We start from the raw sequence: 17,801 nt of genomic DNA on the forward strand, positions 1-17,801 counted from the left end.
CGGGGGGCTCTGCATTTTAATTTAATTTTAAATTAAGCTTCTTAAACATTTTAAAAACCTTATTTACTTTACATAAAACAATAGTTTAGTTATATATTATAGACTTATAGAAAGAGACCTTCTAAAAACGTTAAAATGTATTACTGGCATGCAAAACCTTGAATTAGAGTGAATAAATGAAGACTCAGCACACCGCTTCTGAAAGGTTGCCGACACCTGCTGTAGATTCACACTGTGGCATGCCTTGCAGTAACTTGTCATATAGAAAAGCCTCCAATTCATAGGTGATTGAACTACGGGTTCAAGGGGGTACTGCAGCACTCCCGGCTTTAAGGGTTTTCCATCATATACAGGGTTTACAGTTTGGTTCAATGGCTGTCAGCACCCCTACTATAAAAATTGTTCCAGCACCTCTGCCCAGTTTAATTTCTATCTACTAGGGTCACACCACCTCCCTAAGTATCATTATATGTGCATCAGACTTGTAGAGGTCTGCACAGCATACTGAACTAGATATGGAAATACTCTGTTTCCTTTCAGCTCTTTGAGGAAAGAGTTAGTCTCATAAGCCATTGGTTTGATCTGTGGACAGACAAGCAGCGCAAACAATTCCTCCACACAATGTTGATGAGATGCAGTAAATCACAACTGAAGTAAGTTTGTTACAAGGACTAACTTAGTGTTGTCTTTCCAAACAAGCAGGTATGTATGAATATGGATGTCACATAAGACACACAGCAAGCCTATTCTGTAATGAGATTTGCCCAGGGGATCCTTGTACCCTTGTGGAATCGCAGTGAAGGCCTTGAGGATTTAACATTAGTGCCGGTGTCTGCCTAGATGGATCTGATTGGGACCTGAAATTGTATCTTTCTTTTGTAAGAGGGTCCCGTCAGTTTGGTTTAATAAGGACACTGTCAGATTCATAAAACCTAAAAATTAAGATTGTAGCAAAATCACGTGAGAGAGTGTATAGATGTGTGTCTAGTGCAGGCTTGCAGCTCCAGATTCTCCATCTTTTCCCCTTTTCATTGCATCAGTAGGGAAATAAGAAAAAAAACAACCTCTATAGCTTTTCCATCTAGTATTATATATTATTGGCTGAGCCATGTGGTCAGTGCTCTGCAGAACATGCAGCAAACAAGGTTCCTTGCCCAAAGACCTCACAATCTAGGACCTGGATGGTGCAGTTTATAAGGTGGGTGGGCAGACTGCTTTGTCTGTGCAGAGACTCACTGGAATCAGTGTGGTTCCATGTAGGTACAACCACCTGCTCCATGTTATACTGTATTGTTCCGAGTATAGGCCGCTCCTGATTATAAGCCGCACCCTTAAAGTTTGGTGCTATTTTAAAAAAATTAAATTTTTAACTTTTTTTAACTTAAAGAAAATATACACATTAGTAGAACAGTAAAACAGTATTTTATTTAATGAATAGGAAGACATGTACCAGTATTTTTAACACTTTTAACACTTTTGGTAGTCCTGCTTTTGACGGCATATGTTATATACTCAGAAATATTGAAAACTATTTTGTAGTTATACTGTAAATAAAGAAGGGAAAAGGAATGGACAACAAGGAGACTGATGGGAACAGTTCTCACCCTCTCCCCTGCACAACAATCAACAACATTAGCAAATGTTCTTAGAGTTAGGGTTCATGCCCCCCCACCCCCTGCCCCATCCAACCCCCCGCATTCCTTGACATCTCCCCCCACCCCAGGGACCTCTGCCCCATCCAACCCCCGCGTTCCTTGACACCTCCCCCCACCCCAGGGACCCCTGCCCCATCCAACCACCCCTTCTCTCTGTCCCCTGACAGCCCCTGGAACCCTTGCCCCTGACTGCCTCCCACCGCCCCATCCATCCCCTGATCCTTTCTAACTGCCCCACCAGGACCCTTGCCCCTATTCAATCCCCCTGTTCCCTGCCCTCTGACCCCCCCCAACCCCTATCCACTCCCCACCCCGAACCCCCCTGCCCTCTCTCCAACACCCCCTCCCTGCCCCCTTACTGCACTGCCTGGATGTGGCTGGCGGCACTACAGTCCGGCCGCGGCTGGAGCCAGGAGCCCTGGGATGCTGGGCCGGGGCAGGAGTCACGCGGCCGGAGCCCGGAGCTGGAGGATGTGGCGGGAGCCGGACGGCCAGAGCCAGGTAGCTGGCCGGCCAGAGTAGGGCGGCCGGGAAGGGATGTGGTGCCGGGGCCAGAGCCGGGCGGCGGGGGATGCGGGGCCGGCGCCGGGGGACGCGGGGCCAGGCAGGGCCACCCAGAGAATTCCGGGAGCCCGGGGTCTTCGGCGGGGGGGGGGCCCTTCCGTTCCGGGACCTGCCACCGAAGAGTCCCGAAGACCCGCCGCGGAGCGCCCCCGCCGCCGAATTACCGCCGAAGCAGGACCCGCGGCTGAAGTGCAGCCCGGTCTTCGGGGCATTTCGGCAGCGGGTCCTGGAACGGAAGGGCCCCCCGCAGCCGAATTACCGCCGAAGACCGGGCTGCACTTCGGCAGCGGGTCCCGCTTGGGCGGTAACTCGCCAGTGGGGGGTCCTTCCGCCCCGGAGCGGAAGGACCCCCCCCCGCAGGCGAAGACCAGGAGCAGAAGAAGCTCCTGCGCCCAGCCCCGCAAGAGTTTTCCGGGCCCCCCGGAGCGAGTGAAGGACCCCACTCTGGGGGCCCCGAAAAACTCTTGTGGGGGCCCCTGCTGGGCCCGGGGGCAAATTGCCCCCTTGCCCCCCCCTCTGGGCGGCCCTGAGGCCGGGGCCGGCGGAGGCGGGTACACGGGGCTGGGGCCGGGCGGCGGGGGAGGCGGGGACACGGCTGGGGCTGGAGCCGGGCGGCGCGAGGCCAGGGCCGGCGGAGGCGGGTGCGCGGGGCCGGGCAGCAGGGGAGGCGGGGACGCGGCCGGCGGAGGCAGGTACGCGGGGCCGGGGCCAGGCGGCGGGGGAGGCGGGGACACGGCTGGGGCAGCCCAGAGCCCTCTGATTCCCGGCCGCGGCTGGGATTTAAAGGGCTCTGGGCTCCCCGCCGCGGCTATTGTCCCGATTGTAGGCCGCACCCCTAGTTTAAACACTCACATTAGGGGAAAAAAGTGCGGCCTATACTAGGGACAATACGGGTATATTGCAGAATCAGGTCCCAAAGAATCATCTTTGCAAGGTACTGAACACAAAAAGTTCCCACTAGCTCCTAATGGGAGCAGAGAGAGCTCTGTATCTCACAGGACAAGACCAGGTTTTAGTCAGCTCTTATAAAATAAGGGCCTAATCATGACATCCCTTATATACACTGACTTCTATTGGGCTGTGTGTGAGTAAGGGTTTGCAGAGTTGTTTCCTGGCCACTTGTGATTATTAAAAATGAGAGAGATCTTTAACTCTTTCCCTGGATGTCTTGATCCTTTCCCATCCAAACATCTGGATTGATTTATATATTATTCACACAGGCCCAGGATAACAGGCATATTATCTAATAGTTTCTTTACTGGCAAGACTCATCTCAAACTCCTGACCTATTGGATTACTAATAATAGAAAATGGCTACTACAAATACAAAGGTTTCCAATCTTCTGCAGAGCAATAAAACCAACCTCAGTGATATAAGGGCCTGGAATAAACGTAATTGGTTCTGTTGAAATGATCACACTCTTGGCATAGTTTTGTTTTGAAAGACATACAGTTCACTAGTTGCAATAATGCAATGTTCCTCTTTACATAAAAGTCTAGATTTGCTCTCAAAATGTTGCATTATGTCACTGAGATGCAACGCTATCAATAGAGAAATGGCCAACTAATTAGACTTAAATGCATCTTTAATCTCTTCCCAATGTGTCCCAAAGCACTTTGCAAATGATGCCCTCATAGGAATCACTTCACTCCTGACAATATTCTTCAAATAGATCTCAGGTTTTCTGAAAGGGAAGACCAATAGAGTGACAGAATAGAATCTCAACAGGATTTTAACTACGGTGAATATCTGTCTCTTTACAGATTTACCCAAAACTGGTTTGCAGAGAGGATTCCAGTGACCAAAGTGGATTTCACCAGAGTGCTGCCACGTTTCATATCTTTATACATCTTCTCCTTTCTCAGCCCCAGGGAGCTGTGTGCAGCTGCCCAAGTCAGCTGGCACTGGAAGTTTATAACCGAACAGGTTTGTTCATTGTAGGCCTGGTCCCACTCCCATGGCAATCAAGAAGAATTTTCTTATTGATTTTGATAGGAATAGGATCTGTAACTGGACATTTGCAGTACCTTTAAGGGGTACCACATACATGAAATGGGAAATCTGAAACAGCATATTGTAATTAGCATAATTTGCCAAAGCAATTTTGTATCTTGTACAGCACTCAGATAAATGCTCAATCTTCTGTCTAGCATACCTAATAATAATTAGAAAGATCTTCTGTACCAGAATTTTCAACTCTTTCATGCACTTGACAAAATAACCTTTTAAACTTTGCTCTATTTAATTCACTATAAATTGTTGGAACCAGCTTCATCCAACCCTAGCAAGAACATCTCAATCACTAAGAGCATATTACACATAAAGGCATTTATATTTTCTCTTGTCAGAAACTAATTCTCATTCTATATTTCATTCTGCTGCTTTGCTTCTATACTTAACCCTGTTTTGGCTTTGGTCTTTAAATGCACACATCAAGCAACAGGACCCAGTATGTAATTTAGAGCTATGTAGTTAGCTGGATGTCCTAAACTCTGTAATTTATAGAGATTGCTGTGGCCATATGGATATTGATAATGCTAGTGCTTAGCATTTTGGAATATCCACAATACTACTGTTTGTTATGATTTGTCTAAATAGATAGGCACAATACTATTTATTGAATTAAAATAAAATAAATATTCATCTTCAGAAGCTGCTCAAAGTGGTACAACAATTAGCCTACTCTTTCTGTTCCTCAGTGCCAAATATGACAATCAAGGGGACAAGACAATGCCGTTATTTGCAGATTTCCAGATAATGAAGAATTTTAAAACAGAACAAAAACAAATGCACCTCTCTCATTTGAATTCATTGACTTTATCTGATTATTCATCCTCAGGAACAGTGCTGGCCTCTGCATATAAGAAAATGTTGCAGCAAGCTGTTTGAGACAGAGGGACGATGTATTTTTATTTGTTCTGTAAAAGTACTAGGCACTTCATAAAAAAAGAAATCTCACTGTAGCATATTTATGGAGGTCCCATGTTTGATTTATTCTCAGATACTACTGTGAGCAGTGGCAGTATGAAAACCCAAGATTAAATAGAAAGCTTTTTGTCCTCACTTTATTGTCTCTCTTTTACCTCTTTCTTGTCTTAAGGACTGTTTGTGGGTGCCAAAATGTGTTAAGTTTGGATGGTTCCTGCCCTACACTCCAGCAGACAACGAATACAGTGCTTGGAAGCGACATTATATTGCCTGTGCATCGAGCTTAGATTACTTCACCCCAAGAGAAGCCACTGAAATCTATGGGACCCTCAATGAACCAAAACCTGAAAATGAGGAGAAGGAAGAAAGGCTACGCGAAAAATGGCTACGAAAAATTATTCGGGAGAGATTAACATTACACAAGAGTCAGTGGTATTAAAATAAAGACCTCTTTCTTCTGAGATTAATGTTAAAATAAGAAACACTGTCTTCTGAAAGTGATAAAGCACCTAAAGTATTCAAGTAGTCAAAGACCTTTTCTTTAGGAAAACTTATCTTTGCAGATTTTTTTAAAATTAATTTTTAATATCAAAAGGGCAAGGGCTGAAAATGATAAATATATCAATAGATTTCGTTTCTTCTATATGGTTGTTTAGTCATATTTGATATGCCTGTAGGAAAGGGATAAAAATGTTCAGGCTTAATAGTGTCTAGTGGGGTTTCTAGTACATCTCAGCTATGGAAATAATAGAAACCTCAAACTGTCAGTGTGTGGTTGAGGACTTAATTTCTTTCCAGTCTGGCACATATTGCTTTCCAATTTAGGAAAATGAAGGTTTGAAAGGAAAAAAGACCCAGTACCAGGGTGTCCTGTAGAAATTTTATTTATAGCTACAAATACAGTCAATGCATTAAAGGAATCCTTAGTCAAGTTTAGGTCAACATGTAGGTTTTGTATAAAATTATTTAAAGAAAACTTAAGACTAAGAAATATTTCCATGGAATTCTATGATATATCAGACTTTTATTAAACAGTGTTCAGCATAGAGATTTTTGTCTACAAGTATAATAATCAGTGTATTTTATATTAATCATAGAATCATAGAATATTAGGGTTGGAAGAGACCTCAGGAGGTCATCTAGTTCAATCCCCTGCTCAAAACAGGACCAACACCAACTAAATCATCCCAGCCAGGGTTTTGTCAAGCCAGGCCTTAAAAACCTCTAAGGATGGAGATTCCACCACCTCCCTAGGTAACCCATTCCAGTGCTTCACCACCCTCCTAGTGAAAAAGTTTTTCCTAATATCCAAACTAAACCTCCCCCACTGCAACTTGAGACCATTACTCCTTGTTCTCTCATCTGCCACCACTGAGACCAGCCTAGCTCCATCCTCTTTGGAACCCTCCTTCAGGTAGTTGAAGGCTGCTATCAAATCCCCCCTCACTCTTCTGCAGACTAAATAACCCCAGTCCCCTCAGCCTCTCCTCATAAGTCATGAGCCCCAGCCCCCTAATCATTTTCATTGCCCTCCGCTGGACTCTCTCCAATTTGTCCACATCCCTTCTGTAGTGGAGGGACCAAAACTGTACTCAATACTCCAGTTGTGGCCTCACCAGTGCCGAATAGAGGGGAATAATCACTTCCCTCGATCTGCTGGCAACGCTCCTTCTAATACAGCCCAATATGCCGTTGGCCTCCTGGGCTAATAAGGGCACACTGCTGACTCATATCCAACTTCTTGTCCACTGTAATCCCCAGGTCCTTTTCTGCAGTACTGCTTCTTAGCCAGTTGGCCCACAGCCTGTAGCGGTGCATGGGATTCTTCCTTCCTAAGTGCAGGACTCTGCACTTGTCATTGTTGAACCTCACCAGATTTCTTTTGGCCCAATCCTCCAGTTTGTCTAGGTCACTCTGGAACCTATCCCTACCCTCGAGTGTATCTACCTCTCCCCACAGCTTAGCGTCATCTGCAAACTTGCTGAGGGAGCAATCCATTCCATCATCCAGATAATTAATAAAGATGTTGAACAAAACTGGCCGCAGGACCGACCCGTGGGGCACTCCACTTGATACTGGCTGCCAACTAGACATCAAGCTGTTGATCACTACCCGTTGAGCCTGATGATCTAGCCAGCTTTCTATCCACCTTATAGTCCATTCATCCAGCCCATACTTCTTTAACTTGCTGGCAAGAATACTGTGGGAGACCATATCAAAAGCTTTGCTAAAGTCAAGATACATCACATCTACCGCTTTCCCCATATCCACAGAGCCAGTTATCTCATCATAGAAGGCAATCAGGTTGGTCAGGCATGACTTGCCCTTGGTGAATCCATGTTGACTGTTTGGGATCACCTTCTTCTCCTTCAAGTGCTTCAAAATGGATATTAGATATAGATTGTGAATTTTCATTCAGCCAACATGGTTCTCCCCTCTTCATTAATATTTGTTTGAAAGGATGTCACTATTCATATAGTTTTCATGGAGACCACACCTTCGGTGCTGTCAAGTCCCCAAGTTTTCTTTCAAGTCTCATATTTGACATTTTTTCTAAACCGCAGCACCCAGAGTCATGTGATTATGTGAGACTCTGTTTTCCTTTTTTAAACAGTAGGCTTCTACTCTTTCTGATTAGAGAGAAAAAACTTGAAAATATGAATCCCAAGTCCTCCAAAATCAGAAGACACATGAAAATAGTCCCCATTTTTTTAAATCTCATGACTGTTAAGACATTCATCTGATTTTTTTAAACTGAACTGATTATTTTTTGAACTAGTCAGGTTGTCAACACTATTTTCATTTCAGTTATTACTACAAGACAACTTCATTTTAGTAGAATGACCAATTCTTAGCCAAAAATGAGGAGGACTTTTCAGGCAGGGTGCTCAGTTTAGATAAAATCTAAAGACTGCCATGTAAAACTAACATGCTAATTTTCATATGGATTATTTCCCTAGTCACAGCATTGTTACTCCTGTTAGTGTGTACTTCCCCATCAGTGGAAACACATGGGGTTAAACAGCTGGGTCTAGTGATGCTTGTTTTTCAGAGGAGTTATTCAAAGCTCGACTACCTTGGATGAGTGGGACTTGGAGCCCGAGATTCTTAAAATCGCGATTACAGCCAAGTCAGGCGCAGACGATCCAGGACGGGGCTAGACTACAGGCAATTTTGCAACTAATTAAGGTAATTTCCCCCCAAATGTACTTTCTTTTTATCCTTTGAAAATTGCTCTTTTTTTGTGCAAGCATTAAGTGCTGAATCCTGAGATTGGTTGGCAGTGCTAACACAGATCCTGTTTAAATCAGAACTACTTGAAATACATTCCACGTAATTAAAAGCAATTAAAACTCTTAATTGATTTGTGCTTCATATAATCCCACTGAAGTCAGCACAGAGTATGGTTCACGATTTATTGCGGACCTGATTCTGCCACCCTTAGTCATGCCCTACTCACTGCATACTCCCTTTTGACCTCCAACGAGAACTTTGTAAGATACTATGTACCATGAGTAAGGCTGGGACACCAAGACCCTAAGTAATATGTGGACAATGTTTTGTCCGAAATATATATGATAAAGCATAGAGATCCTGTTATACTTGTGTAATTATTAGTTCAGAATGGTGCACGGTGCTACTACATGGCAGGCTTTGTTATAGTAAATACTGGCAAGTGTAAGTGGCTGATCAGCTAGTAGGCTGATGTGAGGGAGCCACTCCTGCAAAGACTTAGGCTCATGAGCAACTGAGGGTATGACTACACTACAAAAAAACCAACCCCCCAAACCCATGGTACAAGTCTTAGAGCACCTGACCTGGGCTAACAGGACTCATGCTGCGAGGCTAAAAATAGCAGTGTAGAAGTTCCTGCTAAGGCTGGATCCCAGCCTCTGAGACCGTCCCCGTCCCTGGGACTCAAAGCCTAGGCTCCAGCCTTAGCAGGAACTTCTACACTGCTATTTTAAGCCCTGTAGTGTAAGCCCTGTGAGCCCAAGTCAGTTGACCCAGGCTCCAAGACTTGCTACCGTGGGATTTTTTTTGCAGTGTAGAGGTTTGACTACTCTGATAGGTAAAGTTACTCATATCTTTATGTCTTTGCAGGATTGGTCTTTGTGTCTACTTTGTGTCTTTTATCTCATAAATAAGACTGATTGGGTGTCAATAAAAAGTCTGAAAAGTCATGGCACAGAATATTTTGCTTCCTCGTTTGCTTATTTTCTACTGGAAAAAGCATTTATAGCCATCACTTATCATTTTAAAATACATTAAGATTTCAAAACACACACAAAAAAACACATAAAAAAGAGCTGTTAAAATTGAAAGAAGAGACTTGTAAAACAACTATTTAAAAAAAATTAGAATCCCCTAAAAGTCATGATCTTTGCCATGGAAAGCAGAAGTGACAAACATACAGACTTATTCTTAATACAGTTAATTTCATACTTGACTAAACTGTATTCTGTGATTACAGCTAGATTCAGTCTGTAACCCAACTTGTAAAGCAGTTGAGTACAATTAACATTGCTTTGTGACTTGAAATATACATGCTGAGGTTCAAAGCAAGGCACTGGCAGCACAGAAAGTAAAAGTGTTTAGATGAAGCTGGTATGGCAGCCCAAGAAATATGCTACTGGACAATCTTCTTTCACCCTCCACTATAAATACTGACGAACCCCCGCATCCTTGTGAAGCTCTGTATAGGATCAGTGCCTTAGTTTGCATCCATATTACACAATTTACAAGATTGTGTCTGAGCCACTATTAGAGTTGTATTCTCAAGTATTGTTCTGAGAAACTCAGTTAAATACATCTTACTTTATGTCTGTCATCGGTAAAATAAGTTTAAGCTTTTTTATCAGTAGACGCAAGACAGAATTTCTTAACTGCTGCATTGTGTAATTACTGAACCATATGTTATTACACTGCATCATACATATTTCTCAGCATTTTTGTTTAAATGCTTTCAGGAAAAGAATGCTCTTTCAATGCTGCTTTCTGAAGAAATGAAACCTGTATCAAACTTTAATCTAGCAGCAGAAAAACAGCTTGTTTTGGCCTCCTTAAAAACTTTGCCCAAAAGGTAAGCAGGACTCAAGATTTTCAAAATGCTGGTGATAATTCCAAAACCACATAGAAAATAGTACCCAAAATGCAGTGATTAATAAAGGTGACAGAATACATTGTAGAAAACAGCACACAAAACTGCAGATCTTTGTGGTCATGTCAGGTGGCTTTTAGCACACTAACACCTTGATGGAGCTCAACTTTGTCAATTAGTTCTAAATAATTACCACATAGGTTCCCTCTCTTAAAGCTGTGCCGCTCTTCCTCAGTGTTGGAAGAAGCAAATCCACGAACTGGCATGCAGACGATACGTCTGGCCCATGCAAAGTCCTCTATTTAACTGACACCACTTGGGTGTAATCCTGGGGAGGGAACTGAAACTTGAGGTTGGGTAGAAACCTGGTGTTCTGCATGAGGGTGTGGCCAAAAATACTAGTTTCCCACTCTAGATTCTTGGGCCCAGATTGGCCTGAAGCAACCATTCTTGGAGATTTGGGGGCCCAGATCAGCTGATCTGGTCTTAAACCATCACCCTGAAGTTCAAAGATATGGAGAACAAGAAACTAGAGAGGCTCTCCCATAATGCAGCATACCACCCTCAACATGTTGCTGGTCCAGCCATAAAATGGGAACCTTGTAGAGCTATTTCATGCTAAGCCTGGATGGGGGGCTAATGACAAAACTTTGAAGTCTAGAGTTGTACTTTTCATTGGCTAAACCTACTTAGGGAGAAGATCTTGTAAATTCATTTTTTTTGGTGGGCTTACAGAGAACAAATCAATTTGTTCTTTACGTGTATTGAGATTGTAAATTTAAAATCTTTTCACCACAGAGCAAACGAGGGCACTGAGGAATATTTTTCCTATCACCAGCACTACTAAGACATAGCATAAAAATAAACACAAAAAAGAGTGCAAATGGCTGACCTGTAGGTATTTGGAACTCAGTGATCTCAATAGGTAGTAGGTGATTAAGGTTCATTTTCTCACAGAAGTGGTGGCCTTCAGGAGGCACAGAATAGAATAATACAAGTTGCTGTAAATGTATTTACAAAACACAACACTGCATGTCTATTCAGTGTAACTGAGGTTTAGACAGGTATTTTCATACCCTAATGTCTTATTTCTGCATTAAAGTAAAAAAGAGAGATAATCTTTAAAGGATATACTGCTTGAGTTTTTGCTTTTCCTTCTGTAGAAAGAATGTGACTGGAAGCAGATCTGACCCTGTGTTACCTTACAAACACTGTCAGCGTGTCTACCAAAAACATAGCAGTTTTGCATATCCACTTGAGCCATACCTGGTTTTGATATCATCCAGGATTCCTGCATATGAGGTAGGAATGTCTTCTAAGTTCTCTCTTTTTTGAATAGTTTGGGTTCTGTGCACCCAAACTACATCCGGGGATGTACCTGAGACTGCAATCTGTTCATCCTTCCCCTGCAAAGAAAGCATCCTTCCTGGAGTCTACTATAGCCTCAGTCCTGCAAATACGCATACATGTGCTTAATTTTGCTCACAAGTCAGCCCATTAAGTGTTTACAGGATTAGGGTCTCAGCGAAAGTGCACTGTAAAGTGAAGAAAAACAAAGGAAAGCATAAGATTAAAATGTCGGTAAAGTAATATTATGGGCCTAAATCAGTGCTTCTCAATAGGGGGGGGGCGTGGAGGAATGTTCAGGGTGTGTGCAGCGCTGGGGCCGGAGCTAACCCCCGCAGGGGGTGGGGAGAAAGCGCCACACTTCCAGCCCCAATCCACCCCCAGACCAGCTCTGCCTCCAACCCATTCAGCCCCCAGTCCTGCTCTGCCCTGACTCCCTCTCTGTCTCTAGCCCAGCTCTGCTGCCTCTAGCCCCAGCTCCTCATCCGTCCCCATTCTGCCGCTAGTTCTGCCTTCAACCCAAGCTCTGTGCAGAAAAAGCCTTGACTGTCCAGTAATGGGGGCACGGACAGATTCCATTACTGGTGGGGGTGGGGTCACTGGAAAAGTTTGAGCATCATGGACCTAGATGAATCTCTAATGCAGAAATTTGGAGTTTAATATGAAACTGTAAAAAAAAAATGCTGTCTCTGCGTGAGTGTCGGGAGCTGCACATTTTTTAATTCACTGACACTATGTGATTTGAAGTAATAAAAACAAATCATATGGTTTAAGTGCTAATTTGTGTAAGACAGTCAGTGTTATAGCTAATCAAAGAAAAGTCCAGGATGTTCACTTCAAAAACAGCCCATCCTGTATATGTATTTAAAAAGTTGAATACAATCTGAGTTTCAGCAAAGCATCAGTGGGAAATAATAAGTAGGAAGCTAAGCAGACCACCCAAGCAGCGTTTTGTTTCCTGGTAAAGGTTATGGCCCTGATCCTAAAAATCAGTGTGTGTGGATACACAGCTGCATCTCTACAGCACACAATTAACTTCACTGGGGGTTCACGAGGAGTGCCAGACTGCTCATGCACAACGAATTGCAGGAGTGATATTTTCCTTTTGTAAAGGTTGTTGGAGAAATCATCTCATATCCAGTGGCATTATGGGGCCATAGGACAAAGCTGAATAGTAATTAATTACACACAGAAATTCTTTAATGTGTAAAATAATAATATGATGTGATGCGTTCTACAAATGAATATTGAATTAAGAATTATATATTTTTCATGGAATTACATTTTGAGAAAAGCAGGATTTATTTATTGAAGATATTAACTGATTTATTTCTGTAGATGGTGCTGGACAGCATCAAACCTGGGGTGATTTCTGTGTTGTATGAACATTGCGGAATGACATTGGAAAGCCTCCTTTTTTACATAGAAAAGGCTCTGGATGGCCGAAAAGCAAAGAGTATAGGGATTTTTAGTGATGGAAACTCCAGAGAGATCAATTTACTTCAAGGTAGGGGCAGAGAAAAGCAGAGAAACTAACTGGGAACATGTCAATGCCATATCATGTTTAGGTATTCCAAAAGGGGAAACAGCATGAAAATACAAAGTTAATCAAGCTAGCAAATTGGTCACTGATCCAACTATAATTTGTTTCTGGCAGGTAGACCTCTGTACCTTCCATTGTAATCACTAGGACTCACCACCAGAGTAGGGGCTGCCTAGATGTAAAAGCTTGTAGGATCAAGGGCTTGATAATTAGTTAAAAGCCAGAGAAAATATGACAAAAAGAGATGGTACAGCCATCTCTGCTGTCATAAAAAAGGAGATTGGACACGTGATGCTAGTCCAAAGCAGCTAAAGGTCTGACCATGAGGTTAAATAAGGGATAAAAGGAAGATGAGAGAGAGAGAAACAAGTCGACACAGGCACAAAGAAAAAAGTAATAGCCAGAAGAGAGAGAATACATGGTACAGAGAAAATAAATTTAGAGAAAGGGGAACAGAGAGAGAGAGCGAGCAGTTACTAAAAAAATGGAGGACAAGAAATCGCTCAGGTTTGAAAGTTAGCACATTGCCCTTAAAAAAGAGATTTGAGGAAAGACTGTGTTAAGTCCTGGGAAGGGAAGTAATGGTATGAATACAGGAGGGAAGAATTTTGAGCAGAATGAAACCCTCATGGAAATTTTATTTCTTTTGTTGACTTTTATTTAAATGTTTTTCAGGCTGCAGAATCAGTATTGAGAACATTCTGAGTCCTGAAGTGAGAGAATTTTGGGAGAAGCTAGGTTGTGTAATGTCTCCAGAGGAAGGTGGTTATGTGGACATCTTTGTTCCTCTGGCAGCATCAGGTCAGTTTTGTTTGAACTTCTGATATGATGGAGAATCTCCCAGTCCATTGTGTCCCTGTTCACTACTGAGTAGGGCTTGTTGAAATTGAGGTTGGAAGAAAATTGGGTTCTTTCTGTGGAGAATTTTGACTTTTTGTTGAAAAAATCTGAACACGGGAATAGTTTTGTGGGAGTTGTAGTTTGGGTGCCTCTTGTCCCCATTTTCCTCTGTGGGCCAAGCCCGAGCTAGACAACATCTCTCGAGCCACCACAGGTATGGGGCTTCTATTATGCACAGAGAGATGACTGTGATGCATCGTGAGACATATAGTCCAACCAAGAAGCCTGGCTTACAGAGGAGAAGGGGGTATATAGGCATCCAAAGCTCACAGACACAGTTTAACATCAAACCAAGCTAAAACATTACTTTTCAATTTGGTTCCACAAATCACATTGTTCAGAACAGAAATTTTTGACTTTGTCTGAAAGTTTTTGCTCTTTGCAGAAAAGTCAAAAATTTTCCATGGGGGTGGGGGGAGAAGAAACACTTTCAACCAGCTCTATTTGGAGCAGGGGCAGGGAGAGTCTTTTTGTTGTGTGTTTGTACAGTACCTAGCACAATGGGGTCCTGCTCCATGACTAAAACTCATAGGTGCTATGATAATACAAATGATGAGTGTACAGAGTCCATTAGAAAGCAGAATAGTTTCACACAGCTGCTGAGCTGATATAAATAGAATAATATAATGATATAAATAGAATATATCTATTATATCAAAGAGGCAGATATATTCTATTTATCTCATTCTCTTCAATTACCTCAGTCTGTTTGGGAGATATTAAAGGTTGATCTTGCAAGGTGCTGAGCATGTCCAAAGACTTCTGAGCACCCACATCTGCCATTTGCTCAGCTTTGCAAGGTCGTCTCCTTAGCTGGCATCAAGCAGGTCATTTTAGAACTAAAGAATAGTATCCACTCCTATTATGTTATTTTTCTTGTCTTGGAAGGAATAAGATGCACTTCAAAACTGGTGCATCTTTAATTCATTCTATTCTTCTTAGGGGCCCCACAAACTCACACTATGTGTCTCTTCATTGACATTAGAATGAAACTGGAGTTATTTACTTCAATAGGGATCTCACGTCAAAACCAACAACTTTTCTAGTTTTTTGTCCATGTTAGTGGATGTGATTGTTCCTTCACAGTGTCATTTTGTTAAGATACACAGGACATCTTTCATGCTGTTGGTAAATATAGCAGAGTTTTCAGAATAATATGATAAAAACCATAAAAGTACTGTTAATTCACAAAGACATGACATTTTCATCTAGCCTTGAAAAAAAGTTTAGATTCCTTTTGTTTTCAGATGAATGATAATAGTATGGAGAAAAACAATTGGCTAGTGGACTGTAGTGGCTGTGATATTTAAGTGATGTAAATAATACAGAATGTTATGAACTAGAAAAAAGAATGCATCTTTTCAGAGGCAGGGATAGAAGTCCTTTCCCAGCTGACTCAGCTAACTGGTGTGCTCTTCAGAACCCCCACAGGAATTGCAACTGGATCTTATCAGCACAGTAAGTACAGAAAGTTATTACACACATTTATAAAGGTAGCTATGTGGCACATCTGGTATTTGGCCACATTTTACATGGCTTGGAGAAACTGAGTCAGCATTTCCCAAGTAAGAGAAAAATGGTTTATTTACAACTTAATATAGAGACTTATTTTGCCCATAAGCAATGTAAGAATTATTTGATAAAAGCAAGAGAAAATTATTCTAAACCTGCTTTTGGAAAATGAGGGATAGAAGTAGGTGTATAGAGGAAGGATGTTGGTATTTGACCAATTTTAGAAGGCGAGCATGGTTTACTAAAGACCCAGTGTGATACTATAAAATCAAATCACAGATTTACATGATAGTGGTCTTCAAATACTTGACAGGCTGCCATAAAAAAGGAGAAAAGATGTTTTATCTTGCCACTGAGGTTTAAGATGCAATGGTTCAAACTACAGAATAGAGGATTTAGATTAAATCTCAGGAAAAACTTCCTAACTGTAAGACCAATAGGACAATGGAACAGACTGCCTAGAGAGGTTGTGGAACCTCCATCAGCCTCCCTTTGAAAACCTCCAGTGGATAGCCCTCTGTATTGGATGGTTTAGACACAACAAATCCTGGATCTTGGCAGGGGGTTAGATGACCCTTATGGTCCCTTCTAGCCCTATAATTCTATAGGTTTATAACTTTGGCTATATTATTCTGCCATATTTTAAAAATTCCATTTCAGGAACAGCTAAGTATTGTTTGATGTAATGCTATTTGCCTAACTGTCAGGTTAGCACAATGAAGGCCACAATGAAAGCACAATGTCAAAGGGTAGGTGTCTTAAAGTATACATTATGCAGAAAGAATGGATGGGGAGAGAGGATAGTCTGGTACAGCCACATCTATATTCAGATGCTTCAAGGTGCCTGTTTTGTGTGGACCATGTAATGCATGTAAAAGTGTAATTAGCAGAGGTTTCAGGTCCTGAATAAACCTGAATGTACTAAATCCATTATGCTTTCAAAAGGGGATGTGTTTGACATTCTGTCACAGATCAATAAAAATCTATGCTTGGTGTGATCTTCTGATTCAGCATCAGAAACTCCACCACCACCATCATGTAGTTGCGGAAACCATGATACCAGAAACTCTGTCAGTCTCCTGTTGAAAGGACAAGGAACTCTACTTTAGTGTCAATTACATTTTATTGACGTACTAATAAAAGTCAGAATTCTCCAGAACTATCTGAAATGTACAGCAGAGTAAACCAGGAAACAAAATTAATTAGTCATGATACTCTGACCACTTTTGACCAGAGTGGTTAGCCAACATTTGGGAACTTGTGTATTGTTTCTGATAGGAGGATAAATTGTTGATGGAGTCAGGTATTTCTTTGATCCAATCCTGTTTCCCTGAACATAGTAGGAATCAAACAGGAGATAGTTTCTTTGGTCACGGTTCCAACTCTCTTTCAGACAGTACTCTGCTCAAAAGCTCACACTTTCAGACTTTTTTCTCAGTCTAATGCTATCCAATCTTCTTAACTCCCTCTGTGTGTTTCTGCTGCAGACACACAGCTCTACCAAATCAATACCCCAGCTCCTGCATTGCTATATCAGTCTCCAAGGAAACACCTGAGGCTACATGGTTCAACTTCTACTCAAACCTTGCTGGGTGCCTGCATTTTGGGTTGTGGGTTCTATTGTTTCAGCTAAATGTTCCATAAAGGAGCTCGATTATTCTTACACTTATACTGAATGAAGGGCAATGGTTACATCTACTAGTTTCAGTGAGGTTTTGCCTAACACCCAGCATAAAAATATCAGTCCTTAGTGAATGGCTGGGAAAACAGAAGGATGGACCTCCCACCTCCACCTACTTCACTGAAGTAAAACTACAGACATGGCTCAGAATGACAGAGCTCCTGGAAGATGCACTGAAATCTGTCCGGAAGCAGATGCGACCATATTTAAGTGAGCTGCAGAAGAGTATTAGTGACAGGATTACTGGTAAGATTTGTCATTTTTCCTTTTCTAAACACTTATAAAAGGGTAAAAAAAAAAAGACTTGAAATCTCCCCCCCCCCCCTCCCAACTTTCATGGAAACATCACAACTTTAGAACTTGTCTCTTCCTTTCCCCATTTCTCCTGTATCTATTTTGATGGGCAAACATTATCTTCTGTGACGCACATTGTACACGACAAATATTAAAAATAACTTACTGCAGAATTAATACTTCCAATGCATGTGTCAGCTAACACAAAAGTGAAAATAAATAGGAGAGTTATCTGCATGATCAAAACAAAGAATGCTAAAAAAGTTGTTCAGTTG

The 17,801-nt window shown here is 42.1% G+C and overlaps 1 protein-coding gene across 8 annotated transcripts in view; it reads left to right on the top strand.

Moving 5' to 3' along the window:
• Window positions 1-17,801, top strand: part of ECT2L (epithelial cell transforming 2 like) — a 58,892-nt gene that overhangs the window by 5,736 nt on the left and 35,355 nt on the right. For all 8 annotated transcript variants that reach the window (XM_045011734.1, XM_045011735.1, XR_006578482.1 and 5 more), the window contains exons 3-12: window positions 541-653; window positions 3,984-4,146; window positions 5,321-5,573; window positions 8,201-8,337; window positions 10,119-10,231; window positions 11,413-11,551; window positions 12,935-13,103; window positions 13,815-13,940; window positions 15,405-15,497; window positions 17,296-17,478. In XM_045011734.1, coding sequence (XP_044867669.1) covers window positions 541-653; window positions 3,984-4,146; window positions 5,321-5,573; window positions 8,201-8,337; window positions 10,119-10,231; window positions 11,413-11,551; window positions 12,935-13,103; window positions 13,815-13,940; window positions 15,405-15,497; window positions 17,296-17,478 — 1,489 coding nt within the window. The remainder of the gene's footprint in view (window positions 1-540; window positions 654-3,983; window positions 4,147-5,320; window positions 5,574-8,200; window positions 8,338-10,118; window positions 10,232-11,412; window positions 11,552-12,934; window positions 13,104-13,814; window positions 13,941-15,404; window positions 15,498-17,295; window positions 17,479-17,801) is intronic.

Source organism: Mauremys mutica, chromosome 3 (assembly GCF_020497125.1).
Source record: "Mauremys mutica isolate MM-2020 ecotype Southern chromosome 3, ASM2049712v1, whole genome shotgun sequence".
Classification (NCBI taxonomy): Eukaryota; Metazoa; Chordata; order Testudines; family Geoemydidae; genus Mauremys; species Mauremys mutica.